This window comes from Mauremys reevesii, linkage group 2, assembly GCF_016161935.1.
Source record: "Mauremys reevesii isolate NIE-2019 linkage group 2, ASM1616193v1, whole genome shotgun sequence".
In the NCBI taxonomy this organism is placed as follows: domain Eukaryota; kingdom Metazoa; phylum Chordata; order Testudines; family Geoemydidae; genus Mauremys; species Mauremys reevesii.
In genome coordinates, this window is record NC_052624.1 from 223,885,509 (window position 1) to 223,905,791 (window position 20,283).

Below are 20,283 nucleotides of genomic sequence, written 5' to 3' on the forward strand. Positions count from 1 at the left end.
CTGTCATTCATATTATCTCTCTATAAAGGATTACTACACTAAGAGAGACCATTTATAACCCATTGGTTTTAATGGCTCCATTTTCTGATCGTTTCAAGTTACCAATCTATCTGAGGGGCCATCTTCTGCCTGACCACTTGTTATGCCAATCAAGATTGGGAGCTGGAGCCCAAAACATAATCTCATAAAGATGAGGGATGAAATCCTGGTCCCACTGAAGTCAATTGGGAGTTTTGCCATTGAATTAATCAGGCTAAGATTTCACACTCCAGCAGGATTCTCTCCCCTCTATGTATACCAAACCAAACGGTGGCATTCTTCCAAGTGAGGTTTAATATGTGCTTGTTTTCTTTTTAACCAGTGGTTCTAAAGGGACCTGGGGCTAAGGAAATTGTTTCTTTTATGTATTTGGATTCTTCCTGCAGAGCTGAGCAGTTTATTGGATAACCGTGGCCTAATTGCTCTTGTAGTATTTAGTTGAAGTTTATTTTGGTACAACACTCAGACACTCCAGGGCTAGAGAAGTTTTATAGATGTTCTACTCATCCATTTGCCCAGGGTGAAAACTTTTCTTAGTGGTTGAGCAGAATGTCATTAGTTTTTCTCTTTGTTTGCAGTGTTGTTGTAGCTGTGTTGGTCCCAGGATATTAGAGAGGCAATGTGGGCGAGGTAATATCTTTTATTGAACCAATTTCTGTTGTTGAGAGAGACAAGCTTTTGAGTTTACACAGAGCTCTGCTTCAAGTATGGGAAAGGTACTCAGAGTGTCACAGGTAAATACAAATTGTTAAGCATAAGGAGTTAAGACAAGTTGCTAGAGACCATTCAAGGTGAAGTGGGCAGTTAATACCTCAGCAGTCATAGAACAAAGGAGGGTTAGTGGGTTACCGATTGTTGTAATGAGCCATAAACCTGATGTCTTTACTGAGTCCATGATTTTTAGTGTCTAGCAAAGTTATGAATTTAAGCTCCCAGACTCACCTTTTGAAAGTGTTGTTCGGGTTTCCTTTGTGGCCTGAGAGGTCAGAGATGGAGTGATCACTTTGTGAAAAGTGTTTGGCCATGGGTGATATGGTGTTTTTGTCTTTTATCATTTTTCTGTGTGAGTTCATTCAAGAAAAATTGTGATTGTCTCATTTCACCCACTGGATGAGGTACATCACATTATTGTGACAGGTATGTGTAAGACCCATGGATCCTGAAATGTATGTTTTGGGGGGAGTGTATTGATCATTGTAGCTGTGGAGATATGTCTACTTATTTTGCATCATCAGTCATTACAGAGAGCAAGTGAGTAGCTTGTGCATCTGGAATGGTCCATTTTCTTGACAATGTTGGATGGCTGTTAAATAATAATGTTGGTTACCAAGTTGGGGCTGATCCTATTGTCTGCATAGTAAGTTCTCTTTTATTCATTGTTAGTATATCCCATCACTAGGCTGCTGTGTATTACACTGATTATCTAAATGTAATGAGGGTTGGTGAATTATGCTGGAATATTGAGGGATTTTTAAATGTAAGATCAGGGGAAATAGACTGTGGGAGTTTTGATTAACTGATGTGTGGGTAGTGAAGGTTCAAATGTGTATTTGCACCTATGCATGGGACCCAAAGTCATCTTTTACTTCTTGTTCTTCAAGCCAGTGGAAGCTAAAAACATTACTGAGACAAGAAACAATCATAACTACTCTGATTAATGGAACAACAGATTAACATTAGCCATGAAAAGGCCAAATATTCAGCATCCTCTTCTGCATGCATTGGCTGTGCCTAACTAAACGTGCAGCATTTGGAGTAAAAAAGTAACATTTTAACAGAGAACAGAGGAGATCCAAATGAAACAATCCTCCTTTGAGATGGGATCATTTTCTTCCATCTTTATCAGTCTCATGGAGTGGAGCTCTGTAACACTAAAACGACTCATTGGTGACTGAAGTCCTAAAAATACAAAATGTAAAAATCAACCAGTGCATCCATATCACTAGGCAAATCTCACTTGTGCTCAGGTTTAGCACACTTCTTGTCACAGGAAACCAAATTGCCCTAACAGGGCCCAATCCAATGTACACTGAAATCAATGAAAAGACTCCAATTGACTTTACTGAGTATTGGACAGAGCCTATATTGAACCTAATTATTACAAGGCATTTGGGAGTGCAGATAAAGGCAAAACATATTGTGGTATCAGATGAAAAATTAAAATAATGCAAAGTTCAAAGTACATGGGTTTCCCAGGGCATTTGTCTAAAAGCATTGTCTCCTAAAACATAATCTCTATCATGAAAATTGTTTGAATAGACTTATTTTCCATTTTTGTTTTTCTGCTGAACTTTCACTTACCTGAATAAAACTTTGTTTTCATTGTTTTTTCTTCTGCTACTGGAATGCAGCCCTGATGACTCTGTCGCTAAGTGGCTGAGTTGGTCTAAAGTTATCTCCTAATATCCCATCACAGCCTTCTAAAAGTTCTGCACCTTTAACGTGCGTCCTCAGTCTTCGAAACTCTTCTATCTGAAAAAGTAAAGAAATGACATGCAGAATATTTTTGATTTTTTGTTCACTGTGGGGCCAATGATGTAGCCTTAACTATAGTTGAATGTGTGGTTTTCAATACCTAAATATCTGAGCATATAAATTCTCATAATCAAGTAATTGTGGGTGGATAAATTAATTGGTACACAAAAACTGCACTTGCTTGGGCAAAATGAGTAGCAATTACAACAGATGTCAACCTATTCGATTGTGTGCATAACTTCCCAAAGAGTTCTAGCTCAAACTACAGCTTGCTCTTGAAAAAGTGCTCACCAAATATTTGGACATTCATACCTCTCCATGCAATTTTAGAAACTTCTTCTGAAAAATTAAATCGATAGATTAAAAACTGAACATAACTGGGGGAGAAAATTAGTCAATGTCTGTAGTTTTTAAATTGTTGGTATAACATGAATATGGTATTTTGAGCCAATTCTTTTTAAATAAGTGCCTACATTGTAACTGCAAAAAAATAATTGCACATGCAGAACATGTAGTTGTATGGGCAAAAAAAGACAGTGTGCACATATGGTTTTGAAAGCTAATCTCTGCATATTTTGGCACCACTTTTTTTAGAACTTTTAGAGCATATTCAGGGCCAGCCTTTGGGGCAGGCAATCGGTGCAGCCACCCTGACTGCCAACATTTAGGGGTGCCAAGTGATCACATTCAGGGATGCCAAATCCCTGGTGTGTTAGTTTTTTCTAGTTGTTGTGTTTTGCATGTGCATTTTGGGTTGGTGCAGGAGGGGCCACCGAAAACATTTTCTGCCATGGGCAACAAAGCACCTAAAGCCTGTCATGCAGATATTTCCCTATCTTGCATTTCATTCTAGATCACCTCCTATGTATGCAATAACACAACAGACAGGGGGCCTCTTTCTGCTCTCACTTAGATGATGGTAAATCAGGGCTAACTCCTTTAATAGCAGCATAAGTCCTCTGTGATATCAGAAATGGTGCCAGAGGGTGAGTTCATAGTGACATATCTTCATTTGTTAAGCATGAGACAAAAAGTAGTCTTGCAGCACTACTGAACCAGTGTGTGCACCTTGCTGCAATAGCACACTCTTTTTTGACAGTTTGTTTTAAAACAGGATTTTAAATGAATGCAAATCACAAGTATTTTAAACAGAAAAGAACATAATAGTAGAAAGAAAGTAATATGAAAGAGTGATCTGTTAAATAATTAAACTTCATAGAAGAATTACATTTCTTTTATTTTCTTTGGCATAATAACAAAATATAGAGGGTAGATTCTCCCCACTCAAAGTCAAACCCACCCAAGGGGGCTTTTTGCATGGAAATCTCTATAATGATTCTCTCACAGAGATTCCATTGTGTGTAGAAAACCATTCAAAAACCTTGCCATTTTACACTGAGCCCTGGCACCCAACTCCCCAGCAACCCAACTCCATTGCATCCGTAGACTGGAGCGCCACAGAAAAAGTGACGGAGCCTAGGATCATATCATCATTTCCATGTAACGTCTGTGAGGCCAGGGTGGGGGGGATGATGGGTATTCCTACCATCCATTCATCCTCCTCCATGACTCTGTTTCCACACCCTACAGCACAGATTCCCCAGCATGCAGAAAGGGCTCTGCCAGCCCCAAGGAGGGAAGGGGCTGCATGTATAATAGAGACCGAGGGGTATGTAAATATAACCCCAAATTTTTAGGAAAGTGAAGTGTTCTGAGATAGCTAGTGGTATTTTCTAGAATCTTTGTAGCTGCTATATTGGCTGGGGACACAGTTTCCAATTGTAATTCAGAAGATAACCACGATCACTGTTATTTACTCCAAAAAAGTACAGAGTCGCTTCTTTTCAGATATATGTGTTTGATTTAGCAGCTAGCTCTTCCCTGTAGCTGAGATTCTCTTTCCTCAGAGAGCAGCATGTTGTGCCTCTCACAGCTGAGATGTAAGGAAGGACTGAAAAGATGAAAGGAGGGAAGAGTGGTGAGGCTCTTTTAGAATGCTTTTAAAGGTAGAGCTGTTGTATTAATTTAGCTGGAATACAGATGCCTATTCTTGAAGATTTTTTTTTCTATTATTTTATGATTATTTAACTCGAACTGAAAATAAACACATTACAGGCCTGGGGACTGAAGAAACCTGCAGAAGTCAAGTGCTGGTAGAAGCAGTGAGCGGCTTTTCTGAAGGTGGCCTCTTCCACCAGAGCTGAACTGAATCAATAGTGGAATCATCTGAAACCACTGTAGTTTGGGAAGAAGCATTTCACAAGAGCACAGCTTTTGTTTGATCTTTGGAGGCTTGGAAGCTTCAAATAAAAACAAATCAAGCAGGAAAATGCCTTTCTGTAAAGCCAATATTTTGGAATTATCCACTGCTGCAACTTCAAATGTGCTGCAGTGTACACTGAGCTGGATCACTCACCTCCTGGAGGCTTTCCTCACAGAGCATCTCCAACACCATTCAGTCAGGAGGACAGGGTTCACCCCAGTCCCACATACTGAGTTCTGGGGCCCTATCACAAACCTTTGATCTGCAGAGGGTCAGAGCCATCGCACTGAGATGCACTGTGCCTCTGCCTCAGCTTTGGAGCCTCACTGTCTGCCTGCCCAATTCCTGATAGCGTGGTTCCAGGCAAGACACACTGCATGGGCTCTGCTAGCCAGGGCTGTCCTCATGACCACTGAGGAAGTGGCTCTGTGGGAAAGATAATACAGGCCCAGGCTCTATTACCTTTCCCAGATAACTTCCACGGGGAAGAGAAGGGAAACTGTGTAACCCATTGGCCCTGCCCCACCCAATGTGTAGTTTGCCACCCTCTGTCAACCTTCCCAGGCCTCCCCCCTCCCACTGACACCACCATTTGAAACACACTCTGCAAGGCCCTGCGGGGAAAAAGGATGTTTCGGTAGAGGTGGCTCCCTCTCCCAGCAAACACCCACTCCAATTGGGAGTGGGGAGATCCAGGCACAGAGGGTTCCATCCATGTTCAGATCAAGGGTGCATGAGCTGACCTTTTGAATGGAATAAGGTGGCCCAATCCTGGTCCCACTAAAATCCATCCTAACACTCCCTTAGAATTCTATTGAGAACCAGTTCAAGCCCAAAATGTTAACTATATAGAACCCTAAACCAGATTAAAGCTCTTTGCTGTATTATAAACACTGTGTAGACACAGCTCATCACTTATATCGCAGCTGGTGACAAAAACACCATTAGCTTCTATTTTTCAGAATTTTGCATTAACATTTAAATCAGATATCCTGATTTCAGACTTTAAATTTTGCATAATTTATGGTTTCAATTAAATGGCTATTTTCTTCATAGCACAACATAAACCCAAGAATGTTTCCTCTGTGAAAATCAGATTTGCTTAGAAAATGGACCCATTATCATGTAGGTGTTTTTTTGTTTCCAGTTTTGCTTGAAAATTTCATGTACCTTAGTGATACATTCTCTGAAAACAGGCATTTTTTTGAGTGAACAAAATACTATGAATCGCCCATAGTTCTTTAGTTTGCTGAACATATTTCCACACCACTCCAGCCACAACCATCTATGCCAGTGACTATTTATTTTCTTTTAAAATGATTTGGTATGAATGAGCTAGACAAAGGGGCTAGAGATCTAACCATTCAATTCAAAACTAGCTAACTCTGACAGTGAGTGTAGTGGAATGACAGCTGCTCACTGTATCACTGTTAGAAAGCCACATTCTGACTGGCTCAGAGGATGCAATTGTTCTGTGCTTCAGTGAACCACAAAGCAAATTCTTCATAAGTGTCCAGTTAGAAAAACAAATTGTCCAGCAAAATGTGAACAAGCTTTTCCCTATTTTTCCTTTCCTTTGGGAACATCATAAGGGGGAGAATACTATTATTATTACAATGTTATATTTCTGTAGTGCATAGGAATGTGCTTGGTGTCTCCCAAAACAAATTAAGACATTGTCCTTCCCATTGAAATAAAGGTAACATGAGATAAGTGAGGGTCATAAACAGACAAGAGAAGGGAAAGGAGGAAGAAGGAGAAGGTTGACATTAGGAGGGAGCAGTTATCCAATAAAGGCTGGATCTTCTTCCTATTGACATCAGTGAAAAAACTCCAAGGGCCAGAGTGTGAACCCTTGTTCCCACTGCTGAACAGTTACTGGCAAAAGACATCCAGACTTCACTAGGACTGCTTGTGAAAACAACTGCACAGTCGGGCCCCAGTTGACTGCCAGGGGAGTAGGATCAGGCCCTAGAATTCTGATAGTTCTGTTCCTTGTTTGTTCTTTTGTTACTCAGGTAATTAATAAGTGCCAATCTCAGCTACCAAAGTGACAAATATGTACTGGACCTGATTCTCCTCTTACACTGGTGTAATCAGGAGTAACTCCACTGCAGTCAATGGAGTATAAAACTATCATAAGTGAGAGGAGAATCAGGCCAACTGGTTGAAATCCTTATCAGCCAATCATAATTAAGTCTAGATCAAACCAGTTTATACAAGAACTTCTCTACCACCTTTGTGCCCATATTAAGCAAAAATGAAAAATGTGTTGGAATGTATAGGAATGGGAGATCTAAACTTATGTTACATAAACTTTATACCCTTCAACTGAGGTGATAGTCCCTGAGCTGTTTAGGCCAAGTTAAGGCCTAATGCAACCCACAGTGCAGCTGAAAGATCTGGCCTACTAACACTAATCACTTTTCTTTCCTTTCTCTGCACATTATGTATTACTGCTTGCTTTCTTAAAGAAACCTGACTGAAAGTGAACTTGGTAATCAAGGTGAGAGGATGAGGCTGAACCATTGATTAATATAATGGCAGCATAATATGGTCCACATTAAGCTCTATCCCCTTCACAATACATTCTAGTATCTAGTTTGCTTTTTCAACCACTGATGTGAATTTGTGTGTCTTCATTGTAGTAGCCATGACCTCTAGACCTTTTTTTTCTGTATGTTAACTAATGTGGAATCATTAGTGTGTAGGTAGCTTAAATTGTGCCAGCTTTAAATTGTGCCACTAATTGCCTTAATTTGCCTATCATATACTGAATTACTGCATGGCTAGCTAACAGGACACAGGATTGCCTGAGCTAGTGACTTAGTGCAAAACTGGCCACCTATCGAGGTGAATAAGGGGCAACTTAGTCCTTTTATTTCATCATGTGAATATTCTCTCTCATATCGGTAGCAATATTTCTCCTAATAAATACCAAAATCTCCAAGAATTTCTATGATGAAAAAAGAGATTTAGTAAACTTCTCTCCACAATAGCCCGCAAAATATATTAGCATTTTCAGTTGTGTACATTGTGTTCAAGACTTTGTATTTACATACTAAAATATTTTATTAGCTATCAGAAAATACAGAATATAGGCTAAAAATATCTAAGTAGTGTAAAGCAGAATGTCATTCAAGGCCTCAGTCTCATAGCCACAGTATTATTTGATGCATCTGAAGAAGTGATTTTTTTACCCACGAAAGCTTATGCCCAAATAAATCTGTTAGTCTTTAAGGTGCCACTGGACTCCTCGTTGTTTTTGTGGATTCAGACTAACACGGCTACCCCCTGATACTTGAGTATTGTTTTGTTTACATTCATATAAGACCTTTTAACACTATCACTCTAGAATGCTTATAGCAGTTGACATAGATTAATACAGAGTACATTTTTCACAACAGTTATTCTGAGTCTGCTGATACCAACAGATGTGTTTTCCTTCAATCAGTGCTAAACTGTCAGGAGACCTGTCCTTTCAGCAAGACAATAAAGTGTCGGACTCATGATTAGATATTTTTAAGTTGTCACTTAATTTAAAACTAAGTTTACTGGGAGCTAGTGCTTTTATTCTATGATCAATTAATTATATTGTTGAATTAACTTCTCATATTAAAACAAACACTGTCAACTTAAAACAAGTTGTGAACAAACACATTTCTCTACTTGTGTTACAAGTAACACCTTAGATTATTAAAAGTGGGGAAAAAGAATTAAAAATCCAGTTTGTCACTGTTTATGCTCTTTTGTCTCTACTGTTTTGTCTTCTCTCAGCAAGGACAATAAAAAATCTGTGCATTCACATTCTGTGTTATCGTTAGCTTCACCTTGCTCATTGCAGGTGTTCCTATGACTGGGTTTCAAACACTGCCAGGGAATATTTATGTGTTCAGCACCAACAGTTTTCTTTGGTGTTTTTTATTTATGTTGTGCAGAAAGGTTTATATGTATTATAAAATCATATTTTTTTAAAAAATGGGCCAAATTTATATTGATTGTTCATTTGCCAACTTTTATTATGTAAGATTAAGAAAAGAGTAAGATAAATTAAATATAGTCCAAAGTAATAGAGTTAACCAGCACTATTAACAATTTCATTCTCCAGGACACACTGTTTCCTAGTGTGTCTTTGTTCCTTTAATATAAAAAATAAGTGATATTTGAAAGCTTTTGATTACAAAGGATTGAATTTCTTTAGCTCATTGATTTTTTGCTTTCACTTTAGTAAAGAATTATTTTAAATGCAGATGATAAATGATAACAAGATTTGTTTCCATCTTTGACCTTTCCGTGCATTCACTGACTCAAAAGGTTTAACATTTACTTGAAAAGCCATGTACAGATCTAATGGGATCTTCAAGAAAAACCAGGTATAGCATCCTGCTATATATTTGCACGCTATAACCTTTAGCTCAGAACCATATTCTCAGGTCACTTTAAGCACAGTTATTACCTGCAGTTGGGATACAGTCAATGGATATCGAAATAATATCCAGGTAACACTTTCACTGCAAGGTGGGATGGTAAGGGAGCCCTCATATACCCAATAGTCACGTAGAAGAGGATCTGAAATTAAAAGGATAATTTAATGTTAATGTAGTAATTAAGGAGTTTCTATTCACATATACACAGATTTTATTATAATAATTTATACTTACTCTGTCCAAGAATCTAAAACTGCTAAAATCTACAAAAATGGCTATTATCCCTATATTACAGATGTGAAAAACAAGGTTCAGAGAATGTACGTCCTCAGTCACACAGCAAATATATAACAGAGTGGAAAACCGATTCCAGGTCTTTTGATTCCCTGGTCTTCTGCTCTAATCATTAGTAAGTGCTGCCTCCCTTAGGACTAGACTGTGCCTAACCCTGCCTGTATAAAAGGGAAGATGAAAGAATTAGTTCCTTTCTTGTAGCCTGGTCAGAGGAGATCAGACACAGTTTCAGGCTCTGATCCTGCAAGGAACTCAGAGCTCTTTGCTGGATTGGGGTTTAAATTCCTTGTGCTCCCACAGTGAGAGGGCCAAGAGCTGCAACAGAAACCCCATGAGGAGGAGCAGGTATGGCGAGGGCTGTAGTTATACACTCCCTCCATATCCACATGTGCACCTTGGCATCATGAGGAAGAACACTTGCTACACCCTACAGTAAAGGTGCCACTGTAGGCATTCTCCTAGTTCTCCCGTAGGCATTGTTCCACTGCAAACATCTTCACCCTCACCCAACACGGGCACTGGCTTAAAGCCACAATCCAGTCCTTAATTTTAGGCAGAGCTGGTAGGCAAGGGTCCTGTGGAAAAAAACAGTATGTGAGCATGTAATTAAAGACTGTATCATAATGCATATGCAACTGGGGGCTGAATTAAGGTTGCATTTGCAGCCTTAATTCTGGCATTTCCTATCTTTTGAGTACTTGACTTTCCAACCTTAAAAATGTTCTTTTAAAGTAGTTTTGGGTCTGTACTGTGGAAAGAGACTGCCACAATGGCATGGAATTTGGCATGGAGGCAGCCCTTACAATGGAAGCTTTGTTCTGAAGGAAATTGGTAGAACTGGTCAAAAAAGGGATCAAATTTTCATGACACCCTGCAATGGGGTTGGTTACACTTATTTGTCTTTGTTGGTCTAAGACTTATTTGCTGTGTGACTTTGAGCAAGTCACTTAACTTCTCTGTTACCCATGTGTGATGTAGATATCCTAGCATTTGGGGCATGCTTTCTATTGACATCAAGCCCAACGGAGCTGTGGGGATTAATTATCAAACATTGGACAGTAGTTGTTTAGAAAAACAGCTCTGTATAGGGAATTACTCAAATCTACTCTCTAAAGTCTGGAGGAGTAGAGAGCACTGCACAAAGAAAACACACAACTTTCCCTCTAACCTGGGTCTAATGTCTCCCCCAGAGCCAGCAGGGATGGGAGATTATCAAGATGGCTGGCCAGAGAGTAGTGGATGCTGCACAATCTTAAAGGATGTACTGGCATCCACACTCTCCAGGCACACTGGAATGCTCAGGGAAACACCACCCCAAGCTGATGTATATTGTGACTTCCTGTGAGTATCACAGTTGTCAGCTGCATGGCAGAGGCAATAATCTTGAAAACAATGATTCCACACGATAAGAAATATAATGGGTACTCAATGGGTAAATTGCTGGTAGCCAGACACAGTTCATCTCCACTGTTGGTCAATGAAACACCCACATCCAGGTCTTCAGAGAGTTTTGCTATTGATTCAGCTACATTAAAGCTGTTCTCCAGGAAAGAATGAGTTGCAACAGGATTTTATAAAGTGGCACAAGGCGTTTGACTGTTCAGAACGCAACATATGTAACAGTACATCTACACTAGTAAGTAAAGGTTTGCTGTATATGAAACAACACCTACCTGGTAATAAAGAGTTGGGATTAAAACAGGGTATTGTTTTGGACTTCCCCTGAAAAATCAATACAAATCCATCTCATCTCCAGTTCTCATTAAAAAGATGTCGAAGGGGAAAAAAAGAGCCTTTGAATGTTGTCATCACAGTAAGCCTTGAATTTCTGTCCCTGGCAACCACTGATGACAGTCTCCACTGAATCATCATTACATTAGTCCTTGCAGCTATACAACCCTTTTCTTTCTTTCTTTATTTTATATTTTCTGTCCAAGGCTACCCAGCCCATTTTTGTAGATCTTTGATAGCTTAGTCTCTCCTTTTGGCATGGAGCCCTCTGCAAGGCCTTGATCCTGCAGCTCACTGCATTAGCTTCAGTGGGGTTCCACATAGGTGAAGCTGCGTGTCTACACACAGTGAACTGAAGGACTGGCCCCTAAGTGAGCTTTGTCCCAAGCAGCCTGTTTACTCCATTATATCTAAGGGCCAAATTCTGCCCATAGATTTCTCATAGCAGGTGGCCTTTGAGATCATGGATGACAACATGTGCATCAAAGGACAGAGTTAACTGCACAATTGAAAATGTCTGATTTTCAAAAGTGAATTTCAAAGCTTTGCGGGGGGTTGCAAAAAGGTGTTTTACACCAACATTAACACTTTATAAATGTAAAAATTACCAGTGAGTGGGGGGAGAGGGGGAGAGTGTTATCCCCTGGAGGAATATTTTGTTATATGTTGCATGTGGGTTTGTATTTAGTAGCAGATGGCGGGATCTCTGCAGTGGCTGTCTTGCTTAAGGGAAGGGAAAGCATTTTAAGGAAGATCCTTTTAATTGTTCTTTGTTTACATTTGCTTTAATTTTTATTTTAAATTGGAAGCACCTAGAGATTATTAACAGGTACAGTAAAATTAATTAACTAAAAATGTGTTTTAAAACAAAGCATTTGAAAATCAATTCCCTCCTACATTTACATGCCAAATCCTGAGTTTCTGGATTTATATTTCTCACATCAAAATGCCTAACACAAATCCAATCCAAAACCCATTGACTTCCACTGATTTCAGTGGGTTTGGATCAGGTCCACTGAGCAGGAAGTGTTGTGCTTCACTCTGTGATTTGGAAAGCTTATTAGAAAAACATGTAACACACCAATTCTAAGTATTAGCAAATATATTATCATAAACTTCTCATTAACCTCTTTTGATTATGGTTGGGTTGAAATTGAAGATGTGACTTTTGGGTGTGACACTTTATAATATAAGATTATGTTGATGTGCTTAGTGCAAATAAAATGTATGTATGCACAAAGCACGTATTATGCTGACCCTCTGAATTCATGAGTGAGCATTCATGATCTTCCTGTTTTTATCTGTGCTACCAATAGAGTATAAAGAGTTCTATACAATCTCTCGCGCTCTCTCTCAGACACACATGTACACAAACACACACACAATAATAGTTTGTAGAAATGAATCCTACACCTGGAGTACATGAGATATTGTTCAACTAAAACAACATTTAACATTCAGATTAATTAATAATAATACATAGTTCCTAAAATTCCTATACTTCTGTCTTTTCAGACCTATACAGTGCTTTTCATTCATCGATCTCAAAGCCCTTTATGAGGCAGGGAGATTAAGTGTCTTGATTAAGTGGTCACAGAATAAATCAGTGTCAGAGCTGGGAAGAAAACTCAGATCCCCTGAATCCCATTCCAATGCCATATCTAATTCATTGACTCTCTTAACAGGGTTCCACTATGCTATAGCCATATTGCAGTTCTGATTTTTCCTGGGTGTTTGGTCTGCATATTCTGCTCTTGTATAACTTGAAACCTGGCAGGTTGGGGAATACTGACACTGGGGTTCTCTGAACATTCAGTACAGATCTTTCTTGGTGGTTGATTTCACATTGACAAAGTATTGGTATCATTAAAAAAATCAATACTTGTGAACTGTTACCGGTATATGAGATTAAAACTTTCCTTGCAGTCAGAATAGGAAATAACTGTACTAATTGTGTGGGATTTATTGTTAAATGTTGACTTTTAATGGTGACCACTGTATTATGGCTCCCACATGATATCTTAGCACAAACATTTCTGACACTGTACTCTCTGCTTCAGTTTATCTTCTTTGTCATTCCCCCATTCAGTCCATCTCTGTCAAGTATTTCTGTTTCCCTCAGACAATTCCTCACCTTGTACTGGATGTCCTGGAGAATTTCAGTTACGGCCTTTAGGCCTAAATGTTCCTTTCCTATCTGAAACATAACAAACAAACAAGCAAACCCAAAAATGAACTTCACTGCTGTGTTGTTTCTGAAAACTAAGAGAGAGGTCAACAAGTCTGGCCAGTTCAGTGCTTGTTTGTACACAACCTTGGATTAACCAACTATTCTGTTACAAACAAGAGGTACTAATTCCCATACAATAAAGTCATTGGCCAGTATGAAACTAGGCTTAAGTAACTTGAAAACAGTAACAGAAACTGACAGAATTTTAAAAAAAAGTCAAAGTCAAGGCTGATAAGCCTGAACTCACCTTGTTTTACCTCAATAGTGCAGCTCATGCTTCATGTAGGGGTCAAAGCCATGCAGCATTGTGAGATATAAATGCCAAGGCCACAATTTGTCCTTACACATTTTTGTTAGAAAAGTACATAGAAAAGAACTTAGTACACAAGCATGACAGAAACCTTTGAGTTTATTCCCATAGTATTGCACAGCTGAGGCTGTGCGCTCCACTCTTTATTGAGGACAACCTCTCATTGAAGCTAAGGAAAGTTTGCTTGGATGAGAAGTGCGGAATCATAGTTCACCCCTTTCTTCCCCACCTCACCCTCCATCCACACCCCTTTTATACTCCAAAGGTGAAATCCTGGCCCCATTCAATTCAATGGCAAAACATTCCCATTGACTTGAATGGGGCCAGGATTTCACCCCATACCTTTATTGAATGTCTTTGAGAAGCGGACAAAAGACACATGTAGAAAGAAATTTTTAAAATGAGAGATCCTGATTATTTAATGTAGATTTAAAGTAGCCAAGTTGCATTGTTGAACCAGGATCTGATTCTAACCTGAAATATATACATATGCTCACACATACATGCACACCTGCCATTGACTTCATTAAGAGCTGTATGCCCATGTACATGGGCACAAATGCACTCAGATAGTTTACAAAATGTCATTGTTTAAATGCAGTATGTTTCTGAGCTAGGTACATAAGCACTAATAGAGCAGCCTGGGCATTTTTAAAAAACAAAAACAAAAAAAAAACCTACCGAGGCCAAAACACACAATTCTCCCCCTCTGGAGAGGATGAGAGAAAGAATGAACCACATATGACCAATGTTATTCACATTGCTTAATGCCTTATTGCTAGGTGCTCAGATACTAAGATGGTAAAGGGGGTGTGAGAGTCCATACAGAATAGAATCATAGATTCACAGTTTCCTAGGACCAAAAAGGACCATTCTGATCATCTAGTCAGATCTCCTGTATAACAAGGGCAATAGAATAAAATACAGGGAGCATTTTCAAAAGCACGTAAGTGATCTAGGAGCACAGGACCCATTGACTTCCAGTGGGACTCATGCTCTTAAGTAGGTGATTTTGAAAATCCCTCCCTAAAAATCAGGAACACACAAAACTTCCTGGGCTTGATTTTGATGTAACCATGCCTTATGATTTCAGCAAAGTTCTTCCTAACTTACACCATGCATTGTGAGAGCAGAACAAGCCCTCCCCCACAGTGTTTTTACATTCATAAGAATGCTGACAAGATTGAAAGACCTAAAATTTGACTTTTTTTCTAATCTGCCAAATTTTTGTAAATGCCTGTGCATGGGTGGAATTGGAGTGCAGAGGGAACTGGCACCAAGGCAGGAATAGTTTTTTTTTTTTTAAAAAAAAGCACCCAACACTTCAACTGACTAGTGGTGTTGAGGGTGTTAGGGCATGTGTTTGTGCATATAGGTTTTTAGGAGGCAAAAAGTTTCAGTAGGAGTTTGAACCTCCAAGAAGCAATTATAAACAGCAGTGGCTTAAAAAAAATCACTCTTTTTGTCTTCATCAGAAGTGAAAAGAAATGTGACTTAATTTGTTTTCTCACTTTATGCCATTAATAAATAGCATAAAGCAAACTATGATTTTTTAGACAATTTTTAATTATGTGGAGCCTTTCTTGGCTAATAAGAAAACACCATGGAATGCTTATGGCGAGAGACAGAAGTAAAAAAAAAAGATATTGGTTATGTTTCAAAGATTTATTTAAGAATTGTATGTAACTTTGTAAGTGACTCCAAAGTTACCTCTGCTGGAATTAGAGGGTGACTTACATAAGCAATTATGACATAAGCCTGTAAGATATGAAGCTGAGAGAACTGAGAATTTCTAGCATTACTGTTTAACAATTCTATCTCAGCGCTGAGACTGTAACCAATGTACCTTTACAGTCAAATAGAGGTAAATCTCAGAGGTGCTCAGAAGCTCATTATGGAATATGACCAATTAACAGTACAACTGTGAAAGAAAATCCATTTGATCTAAATGTGAATCATAATTCTCTTCCTCAAACCTCCTTAAATGGAACCGCTCACTGCTTGTCATGACTAGGGTTATGTGAAATCGATGCTTTGGGTTCACGAGGGGGCTGGGAATCAAAACTGGTTGGCTTTGTTCATAGGGTTCACAGCTCTCGAAGCCACTTAGTGTCACTTAGAGTCAGGGGATCACATGAACACCCAATTAACTCCCAGGGTCACCAACAGGCCACACAGCTCCTTTCTTTTTGACTTTTCAGGATGGGCTGCCCTGTGAGCACCATGACCCAGCATCTCCCCGTCCAATGTGTCTGAAGAGGGAAAGTCTCTCCCCACCTTATACTCCGTGCAGAGGCCACACTATGCTGGTGTCCTTGGGTCTAGCACAAACTCTCTACAGGGTTACCCCCATTGGCAGCACTGGGGCCACAAAGTAAGTGGAGACTAATCCACACAACACCCCTCCTGTCCCCGTATCTCCCATGGCCTGAATAACAGGATTGGCCAAGAATGGAAGGGAGTAAACTTTAAGTGGACGTGGTCCCTGAGAGCTCTAGGAGGTGTCATATCCCAGAGGCACACTACCTCCTTCTGTTCCCACTGGAGGGATGTGATTCCACACCTGTCCCAGCACAGACCTATGTTTTACTGCCACCATTTACAGGTAGCACCATGCCGCTGTACACAACAGTTTAGGACAAGAAACTAAGAATTTCCTTTTCCAACTGAAACTTCAGGATGAACTGACGAAGACAGGATGTAATTACCTCAGCGGAAGTTTGGCCAGAACATCAGAGCTAACAGCCTATTTCTTATTAAGAGTGCCGTGGGACTTTTAACGAACAAAGAAGTGGTCAGCACTTCAGTTTTTATACAGCACCTGCAGCAGCACAGAACCACGTAGCACTGACTGAGTGAGAAGGCAGCGTGGCACCTTCTGAATTTCCTACACCACTTCCTGCTGCCGCCTAGGTGTTCTTTAAAAGTATGGCATCCAAGTACGCACCCAGCCCACTGCTCTTTAGTTTATATGACATGACAAGGCTGCAGGACAAGACAGTTAGATGGCATGTTTTCCATTCTTTAGTTACATTATTTTAAATATGTTGCTTTTAATCAAATATCATTTTAGTTACCATTTACACTGAAGATATGTGTAGACAAATCCTTGTTGTATTAGAATACAAGCACCTGTCGATTTCTTTTGTTTTCTGAAATCACTAACAGTAGAAAGTAGAAAGGGACTCTTTTATAGGGGCCAAATGATAACATGTGATCACCACAGTAAAATATTTACCTGCACAAACAGAGCAATGACAGCTATCCCGTGCTTCTTCCCCACTGCCTCGTCAATACTGCTGTACCGTGTAGAGTTCCAGTGGATTAGATGGAGCTAAAACAAAATGATGCAGACAATGTCAACAGTAGGTAAAAGTTTCTGTGTTCCTGAGAAACAGGAAGGTGATTTTAGCTGACAAAGCCAGCACATATTATAAAAGATGGAATCCCATGATGACCATTATAAGTCCAGTAAGGAAGAAGGTCCTGTTGATAACTTCCCCTCCTACTTTAACCACAGAAAGGATGCCTTGCATTCAGCTGCCAAGTATCCATGACAAAGGCATGGATCAATGTGGTAACAGTGCATTACAAATGGTGTACTCCCTCATTTTGAGGCACTGAAATAAACTCTGCAAACTCAACCCATCGGCATGGCCTCCATCACTGCCAGCTATCTCTCTTCCAAGCCTCAAATTGATATTCGCCACGTTAGAGTATGGCTGTGGACATGGATTTTCCTAACATTCATTTAATTGGCTGGCTGTGCCTTTTTGATAGTACATGTCTCATGAACTACCACTGCAATGGTGAACCACTGGGACCTCAGCAATGAAGAACAATCCCTCTCCTCCCCCCACCCCCACACCCCCGCTCATTGAATATAATGGGTTGGGAAAAGGGGAAATGGGGAAAAGGTAAACACAGGCAGCATGACTGGGGAGAAGTGGAGACAGGCAGCTTGCAGATGCAAGAGATGAAGGTATTGGTGGATAATAATTGTGTATTAAACTGCCTTTTTCCCTCCCCAAAGTGCCAATAAAAGCCTGTGGACATCCAGCTACTTTTAACCAGCTTCTCTGAATCAGGGCTTGAATTAGTAGCTGCACATGTAAACAGGAAGCAGTAGTCACTGGCTGGTAAAAGGGAGGTCTTATTCTGGCAAACTGGTACAGCTGCCCAGCAAGAATTGGGAACCCCTGTCATAGAAGCAATCTGTTAATGAAAAGAAAGAAAAGGGAAGACTGACAGCTTTATATAGTCAATGGCAATATGCATTTCAAACAGCTGACAGTTTCCAGCACTAATGATAACATGTTATCTCCTTGGCTATGGCCCATAGCATTACAGAGGTTTCCCCCACTCAAGCATGTCTGCTTTTAAGTTTATCTAGGAGCAGCCATGGCACATTCCATACAGATAAAACAGCTACAAAAAAACCTAAATTTAATTCCCTGTTGTAAAATCAAGTGATCGATGTTTTGCACTGTTAGATGTTTGAGGGGTTAAAATGTCACCTGCTTATCTAGCATTTTTCCCAGTTTCACAAAAAAGAGTTTTTAAAATAGAGTTTTTCTCTGTCATTTCTGCCTGGCACTCCCAAGCAGTGATGACTGCTCTCCACCCCCAGAGAGTTTGTTTAGATTGCTCAGCATCTCCCATGATCCAGCCCTCAGACTGCTGCCTCATCCCTTATTTCAGCTCAGATAGAAACCGAACATACAAATCTGATTATCATTCTGATTATCAATGAAGCATTTTTAAATGTACTGTTGCAAATCAAATTAGCATAATAGATCATTTTATTCATTCTGAACACAAATATTTGACATGATAAAGAAAACTCCAAGCTACGTTTCATTAGAAAGTCCACTTGCATTGAACAGTGCTAATATAAAAAACACTTACCCATAGCTACAGAAGTTATAGGCAAATAAATTACCAGATAAAACAAGACACAGAACTAAGTTGTGACCCTGTACATCCTGCATTCATAAAACCTTACTTGGAAGCAAATGAGTATGAAGGAGCAAATCAGTCTATTTGACATCTTGTTTAAGTTTACTATTTAAATTAGTCCTTTTGTAACTTTTGTAACTTTGTTCTTTTCATACATTTGAAACGTTCACAAACTTTATTTCCATTTTCACTTTTTAATATTAAATGATTCTTTAAAAAGCAAAACAAAAAATCAAATAAAGACAATTTTGCTACTAATGCTGTCTCTAGGAAAAAGATGAACTAATACAATCCAATTAGTTTAGAAGGCAATGTCTATACCTTAAGTCAGACTATTTGTCCAAAATGCTACATTATTTGATTAGACTGGAATTTGCAGATATTACATTAGCCACTAGAGGGGGCTCATGCAGTCCCATGAGCAAAACAAACCCTGAAATTAACAAGGAAAAATCTACTTCCTACAAACAGGTCTGTACAGACACCCAAAAAAGAATAACATTCCAGTGACTGCAATTGTGATGGCAATGTCCTTGGTACTGCAGAAAACAATACCCCATATCACTGCTATTAATTTTATTTTAAATGTCAGCATAAACCTTTCCTTCTGTGACAGTAACAATGGTCTTGAACGTTTAGAGAGCTCATTACTTTGACTAAGTCAACAGGCAGATCTGAGCTAAAGCCACCATGACATTCAGTGTGTTGTTACATTCAAAGAAGTAACATTTGTAATCTGACATTTTTCTGCATTCTGTCAGCAACGTTGCAACAAGTCATTTTCTGAAGTTCTAAAAGGAAAATGCATGACTTGAGATTTTCCTCAGTGAGGGGGGAGAATGTACAAGCCCCATATAGCACAATGTCAGCACCCTTTACTTGTTGAGAGGCAGACTGGCCCTAGATTAGGGTTTAGGAGACCTGGGTTCTATTTCTGAAGCTGACCTGCTGTGTACTGGAGAGCAAATTACTTCACTTCTCTGTGCCTTCCCCGCTGGGTCTCGCCTATCTATTTAGATTGTAAGCTCTTCAGGGCAGAGACTGTCCACTGCTATGAGTTTGTATGTTGTCCAGTACAATGGGACTCCAATCTCTGTGTAACACAACTGATAATTGTAGCTCCATTTTTAAGAAAAACATTAGTGATCAAATTTTGCTGTGGCCAGTCTACAAGGAGAAGCGGAAATCCTGTGAGGTGCGTCCTGTGCTCCAGAAATCCTGGTGGGGATTTGTGCTGTGAAGTGCACCTTGCTGCTGCTCTGACCTGGAGCAAAGCTCATGACTACCTGTTTCTAGCTAGCACATACAGTTAACCACAGTATGTATCGGCTGGCTGGAGAGCAGTCACATCCCCACAGACCACTAACACTTGGAGAGGAAGTGCTGTGAGCTGACATGCTAGCATGCTATCTCTAGAGCTCTCCTTAGTACTATCAAAATATTCTGCCCTAAACTTTTCCAGGAGGGAAGAGGCTCCATATGCCTTTTCCTCACCTCTTTCCCTCCCTTCCCTTCACTAGTTATGCATCGGTGTAGTAGACGTCAGTATTTAGTC

At 39.6% G+C, this 20,283-nt stretch overlaps 1 protein-coding gene across 5 annotated transcripts in view; it reads right to left on the reverse strand.

Moving 5' to 3' along the window:
• Positions 1-720: 720 nt before the first annotated feature.
• CA8 (carbonic anhydrase 8) overlaps positions 721-20,283 on the reverse strand; it is a 49,211-nt gene continuing 29,648 nt past the window's right edge. For 4 of the 5 annotated variants that reach the window (XM_039526336.1, XM_039526339.1, XM_039526338.1 and 1 more), the window contains 6 exons: positions 17,008-17,103; positions 13,364-13,426; positions 11,172-11,220; positions 9,234-9,346; positions 2,341-2,511; positions 721-1,938 (listed from right to left, as the gene is read on the reverse strand). In XM_039526336.1, the coding sequence (XP_039382270.1) occupies positions 2,377-2,511; positions 9,234-9,346; positions 11,172-11,220; positions 13,364-13,426; positions 17,008-17,103 (456 nt within the window). In that variant the 3' untranslated portion in view covers positions 721-1,938; positions 2,341-2,376. Of the gene's footprint in view, positions 1,939-2,340; positions 2,512-9,233; positions 9,347-11,171; positions 11,221-13,363; positions 13,427-17,007; positions 17,104-20,283 lie in introns of those variants that run through there. The other variant, XM_039526341.1, reaches the window with a different exon arrangement.